We start from the raw sequence: 6,522 nt of genomic DNA on the forward strand, positions 1-6,522 counted from the left end.
AGGTAGCAGTTTCAGTTTTATTTCTAGTTATGGTTTTGTTCATCATTTATTTATTTTTATCTCTCTGTTGTTTAGTTCAGCTATATATATTCAGCTTGCTTGCCACCTCTTGTATAGCCCCCAGTGACACATCGGTATGTATGCCGACTTACTACACTAGAAACTGGGTTTCGATACCCGTGGTGGGCAGAGCACAGATAGCCCATTGTGTAGCTTTGTGCTTAACTTCAAACAAATAAACAAACCTCTTGTATAATAAATATTAAAAAACTTATTTTCATATTAAACAATCTACACAAGGTTCCCCTAGTGGTGATGTATGATACTAGATTTAAGTAAAATATGATGTTTAGTTAGGTGTGATGTGTGATATACAATCTCATGGTCTGGCAAGGAAATAACAGTATCTGTCCTGAAGTTAAAGTATATTTGTAAGAGCAGATAGACTGTGTTACATAACATATATTTGTTAATTATTAAAACTGATAAAGTTTATTATAGATACTTTATTATTACTTGTAATTTGATGCCAATTTTAAGATATGTTTAGTATTGCTGGTTCTTTTATTCCTAGTTATTATACTTTGTGATTAGATAATAACAAAATTTCTCTTTTTTTTTCATTACATATTTCTGTGTTTTGAGTTTAAGATATTTAGTTATAAAAAAAGTCCTGTCCAGGCATTAGTTCACTAATCATTAATTTCTGAAACTTGTACAACTTGTATGTTAATTGATAACTTTGAAATTTTTTATCTTACTGTAGTAGTAACATGGTTGTTTGATATTTTACATTGACACCTAAACAGGTAGAGGTATTTTGAGTTATTGCTGAATCTAGTGTTCCAGATTTAAAGTGTGATGCACACAACTATTGTTGTGAAAAGTGAATGTCTCAGGATAAATGTTACGTTTTGCTGAATTTGGTTTTGAAGTGTGATGAACATATCTCATCAGAAGTGGATATGTATAATAATAACACAGAAACAAAGACTAAGGTTTTCTAAATCTTTATTGGAAGGCTGTTTTTTTTTATAGTTATGTTTAATTTTGCTGATATAATTAACAGAATAAATATATTTTTGACATTCAACCATATATGAAATTGTGAGAAGAAAACTAATAAATGAAAAGACAAATTGTTTGTGGAGAAAAGAAGTGTTATTAGCTCTTGCACTATTGAAAATTTAGTCAGCAGATACGCTTTTTTTTCTCTAAGAAAAACATACCTCTCTGCGCAATGAATAACTATTATCTTGCAAACTTCTGTGAAGATTTTTGCACAAAGCTTTGACTTTGTTAACCTATATTGCACCAGCCTAGGAGGGTAACACTTTATCTGTACACAGTGATCCCAACGAACACTAGCATTTTAACAAAGGCTCATTCTTTTTTCTGCTCTTATTGTCTTCTGATGTGCTTTTCTTAGGAATTCTCAGAAGTTTTATAAGAGCTCTGGTATGCAGTATGTGGACCACCCCCGACATATTAGTGTCATGTTACTTAGCCCTCAGAGCAATTTCACTTACCCTAGATTTTGTCTCTCTACAGCCACCATACACCACTCTTTATGGTGACTCTCTGAAAACAAGTTGTTTTTTTGTTTTTTATAGGTCTCACAACCACCTTATTTAATGTGTATATATTATGGAGGAGTATGTAAAGTGTTAAGCCCATCTGCCCCTGTTCTGTGCCCACTGTTGAGATGAGGTGTTACACAAAACTGCTTCTGTACTGTTATATATATTTTGTATTCCAGGCAGTACTTCACAAGAAAAACCCTCGCACTTGGCTACCACCTGCTGTTCTTAGTTGCAATAATCCATTGCACAGTCTGTCATTGTATGACCTTATACAGATGTGATATTTCCCATTCAGTTCAAGCAACTCTGGCATTCCTTCCCATGCTGATTTCTCCTTTCTGTTTTCTTCTAGTGGAGAAAGGGGAAATCTTTGCTCCTCCAGTTCCAAGCCATTGGGGAGGTAAAATATGGAGAATTCCCCACTGGAGTGGGACTGAGTGGCACTCCTCGATGGGAAGTAGTGGTAGGTTTTTACCTGCAAGTGTAGTACAGATCACCCTACTACATTATGAACCAAGCCATTTCTGTTGGTTAGTCCAACTGGATAGATCTTGTGTTGTCCTTGGGAACAAGTTTTGGGATGTTTCTTCCTGCATCTGATTATTCTAGTAGGCATCTCACATAAGCGTTTCTCCAGTAGGGAGTGGCCTGACTTGTTACCCTAGACACATTATACACTCATGCTTAGTTGACTGCCTATAAGATAATGGTTGGTTGAACAAGCTTGCATTCTGCCTACTGATGCAACAGTTTTAGCATCAAGCAAAAGGTCTTTTTGACATCTTTTGCTCTACCACCTCTCTTAGGCAAATCGTATTCCCTGCTTGAAATGGATGCAGTCTCGCACTGAGTGATGTCTCATTAGGCTACCCTCCTATCATAGGTGACACGCTCTATGGGTTTTCTCTTTCTGATGCTACATTTTCAAGAACTCACCTTTGTAATTCTTTGATTGCACCTGCTCCTTCACCGTCTTCAATGTGGGATAGTAGCTAGTTTTTGTACAGAGGTGAGTAGCATTTCTGAAAATGTATTTCAGATGGATACCTCTATGCACAACCTCCCACCTTCATCAAGAATGTGCCTTTGTTCAAATGCTAATTCTCATAGGGATTACTGTACATGGAAGATGTGTCACCCTTCTGTTGGTGGAGGATAGTTTAATGATGATTTCCTCATGAGCTGACACAATACACGTAATAACGTGCAGGGGTTAGGGCTTCATTCAAGGCATGTGCAAAAATCTTTGCAGTAATATGCAATATAGTAGCTGTTCGTTCTGCAGAGAAGCAAGTATCCACCTGAAATCAGAGGCATCGAGAGCCAGCCCAGGCCTCGGGGTCAGTAATATCATTGGGCCCCCCTTTCATTTTATTTATTAACTTTTGCTGATTTTTCATAAAAGAAATTTAGGTGAGAAATATCTTCATGAATTCATGAAGAAACAGTAGGCATTTTAGCTCATTAAGTAGCGTGCATTTCTAGTGAGCTTCAGAATATCCTATTGCTAGGCCCCTCAACAGACCCTGGAGCAGCTGCCCCCTTGCCCCCACCTCTCATCAGTCTGCCAGAAATACATTTTTAGGTAAGAGAAATGTTAAATTTTATCTTATGTTGCTTATGAATTTATGTTCCATAATGTTCGTGTTAAATTTTGAAAAATACCCAATTTCCATTTTCATCTTATATGGTACATGAATATTTGCTTTAGAGTTTCAAGAAACACCTAAAGTCAGTATGTTCATTTGACATATGAACTTCTATGTCATTGTGTTTCCTTTGAAAAGATACATTAACACTTGTATATCCTCATTCAATGAGCACAAAATTGTTTCATCTGCTTACACCGTAGTTATTGTTGATGCTGATCATACTATTAGTACTGTATGGGTTGCGAATAGTTCAGGAAATTGTTTCAGAAATGATTATTTACTGAAAGATGAAAATTATTTAGAAATTCAGAGTACTACACACATAAAGAGATCTTATAATAATATTTTCTTGGCTTTTAGAAACTGGAAGACATTAACCTGAAGCTTTGAAAATGACATCCACAATCTCAGATATTGACCTTAAAAGAAAAGCATCTGATGTAGAACTTCTTGAAGTTGATAGTGAACCTCAAAAAAAACTATATCAAAGCCCTGCTGATGTTAAATGTAGGCAAGGCTTGTAAGTTCTGTGATTTTTTCTTTTAGTATGAAGTAATTGTTTTCTGAGTCTGTAGCTTGTAGTGCTAACTGAATAATATCGTCATTTGAAAACGAAGGAAAGAAAAACTATCAGTTACTCTAGATAAATTGGAATTTATTTTTATTTTGCCATTATAACTTCTTCATGGTACACATGAAAATTATCAAGAAGATATGTCAGTTTATAAGTTCAGGTTTTTTCTCAGGACATTAGAAGTATTTTGCTCAGAAAGATATTTAAAATATTATAATTGCATAATAATTGTTCTCAAAGTATTTTTACTCTTATAATAGTGACTATACAATGTTATAAATGTTTTTTACTATAATACACAAATCAAAATTTTAATTATTTATTTAGTTATAATTTAGAATTTAAATATGAAGAACCATCATTACAATGGAGATATTGACTATTCATAAGTTAAATTAATCTAACTGGATTGACAAGATATCAAACACATTTAGACAGATATCTAAGAAAACCATAAGGAATTTTTATTTCATGCTAATGTTTTCTCGATTAGAAAAGCTTCGTTACATTTGTAGTCTAAAAAATTGTTTGCAGTTAAAGAATGCTCAGTATCAGAAATACCATCTTCAGTTAAATAATAACATAACATAATGTTTAGGGATAACAAGGGACCTATTGGTCTATCTCAGCTGTCCCATCCTCTAAACTAAACTATCAAATAAATAAATTAAGAAGAATAAATAAAATATAAATCTTAAAGCCAGCCCTTATCCTTCATATAGTTATCAAGCTTTCTCTTAAACTCACTTAAATTTACTGCCTCCACAACATCCAAAGGTAACCCATTCCAGAGGCCAACTGTTCTGTTAAAAAAATAAAACTGTCTTAGCTGAAGATGACTCCTACCTTGCGAAGATTTATATTTGTGTCCCATAATCCGAATATTCTCGCTATTAAGAAAGAAAAAAAATGATGCGTTAACATTATCAGTTCCCTTTACAATTTTAAGTACCTCAGTCATGTCCTCTCTAACTCTTCTTTTTTTCAAGATAAAACAATTCCAGAGATCTTAATCTCTCCTCGTACTATAACCACTCCATCCCCAGCACCATTCTAGTGATCTTTCTTTGAACTCTTTCCAACAATTCAATGTCCTTCCTAAGGTAAGGAGCCCAAGACTGAACACAATACTCTAAATTTGGCCTAACCAGTGACCTATACAATGAAATTATAACCTCTTTAGACTTGTATTCAATATTTCTGTAGATACAACCTAAAATCCTATTTGCCTTATCACTAGCAACAGCACACTGCTTGGATGGTTTAAGAGACTGATCAACCAAAACACCAAGATCCCTTTCTTTCATGACACTGTTATGGTTATTCCCATCCGGATTATACTTATAATTTAAATAATGATAACACACATGAATTATCTTGCATTTATTATAATTAAAACCCATCTGCCATTTATCTGCTCAACTCACTAAATGATCTAAATCATTTTGTAAAGCAGCAACATCTTTTTCACAGTTAGCGACAGCCAATGCCTTAATATCATCAGCAAATTTAAGTAATTTATTAATCATTCCTTCATCTATGTCATTGATGTTAATAAAAAAGAGCAAAGATTCTAAGACTGAGCCCACTTGTAACATTAATCCAGTTTGACTGAACCCTATTTATAACAACCCTCTGCTTTCTACCATCCAGCCACTTTTCTATCCAATTAGCTAACTTGTCCCCCACACCTGAAGTGATCATTTTGTTTACAAGCCTTTTATGTGGCACCTTGTCAAATGTTTTCTGAAAATCTAGATATACCAAATCTACACCTTTACCTTCATCTACATAAGCAGCAACCTTTTCAAAGAATGTCAAAAGCTTTGTAAGGCAAGATTTTTCCCTTAGTGAAACCATGTTAACTATCCAATAAAATTATAAACTTTGTTAATTGACTTTGCAAAGCATCTTTTATGAGACTTTCCAAAACATTTCCCACAGCTGATGTAAAACTAATGGGTCTATAATTACTGGGACAATTTTTATTACCTCCCTTGAAAAGAGGAGTGATATTAGCTAACTTTCAATCATTTGGTACTTACCCACTATTCAAGGACTTGCAAAAAATAGTAGCAAGTGGCTCACATATACAATCCTTAATCTCCTTCAAACCCTTGGGGAAATATTATCTCACTCAGGAGACTTATCATTTTTTAAAATTCCCAACTGTTTCTTAACAAGCTCAGAATTAATGCAGTCATATTATCCAACCTTGTTTCCATCTATCAACTGTTCAAGATGTGGAATACTGCTTAAATCTTCATTAGTAAAAACTGAAGAAAAAGCAGAATTTAATAACCCAGCCATCTCATAATCATCAGATGAAAGCCTTCCTTTATCATCCCTGAAGGGTCCTACCCAATTAAATCATTTTGTTTATCCTTAATGTACATAAAGAAATCTTTACTTTTAATTTTTACATTTTCAGCCAACCTTTTTTCATACATCCTTTTTGAAGTCTTAATTTCTTGTTTGACCAACTTTCTTGATCTTCTAAATCTTTTGTCATACCATTCAATTTAAATTTATTAAATTTGTGATGATTTTCTTTAATTTTATCTCTTATACCCTTTTTGAGCCCACCTGGTTTTTCCTTGCGCTACCCTTTTCTTTCTTTGAGGAATATGTTTACCTTTAATATTTAAAATTTTATAATTAAAAATTTTTCAAATTTGATCAGTCTCCAAATAATTCAGTCTTCCCAATTCAC

The 6,522-nt window shown here is 33.7% G+C and overlaps 1 protein-coding gene across 1 annotated transcript in view; it reads left to right on the plus strand.

The window, feature by feature from the left end:
- Positions 1-341: 341 nt before the first annotated feature.
- LOC106463738 (protein arginine N-methyltransferase 6-like) overlaps positions 342-6,522 on the plus strand; it is a 46,149-nt gene continuing 39,968 nt past the window's right edge. The window contains exons 1-2 of the mRNA XM_022391314.1: positions 342-431; positions 3,596-3,755. Of these exons, the coding sequence (XP_022247022.1) occupies positions 3,628-3,755 (128 nt within the window). The 5' untranslated portion in view covers positions 342-431; positions 3,596-3,627. The remainder of the gene's footprint in view (positions 432-3,595; positions 3,756-6,522) is intronic.

Source organism: Limulus polyphemus, unplaced genomic scaffold (genome assembly GCF_000517525.1).
Source record: "Limulus polyphemus unplaced genomic scaffold, Limulus_polyphemus-2.1.2 Scaffold1472, whole genome shotgun sequence".
In the NCBI taxonomy this organism is placed as follows: domain Eukaryota; kingdom Metazoa; phylum Arthropoda; class Merostomata; order Xiphosura; family Limulidae; genus Limulus; species Limulus polyphemus.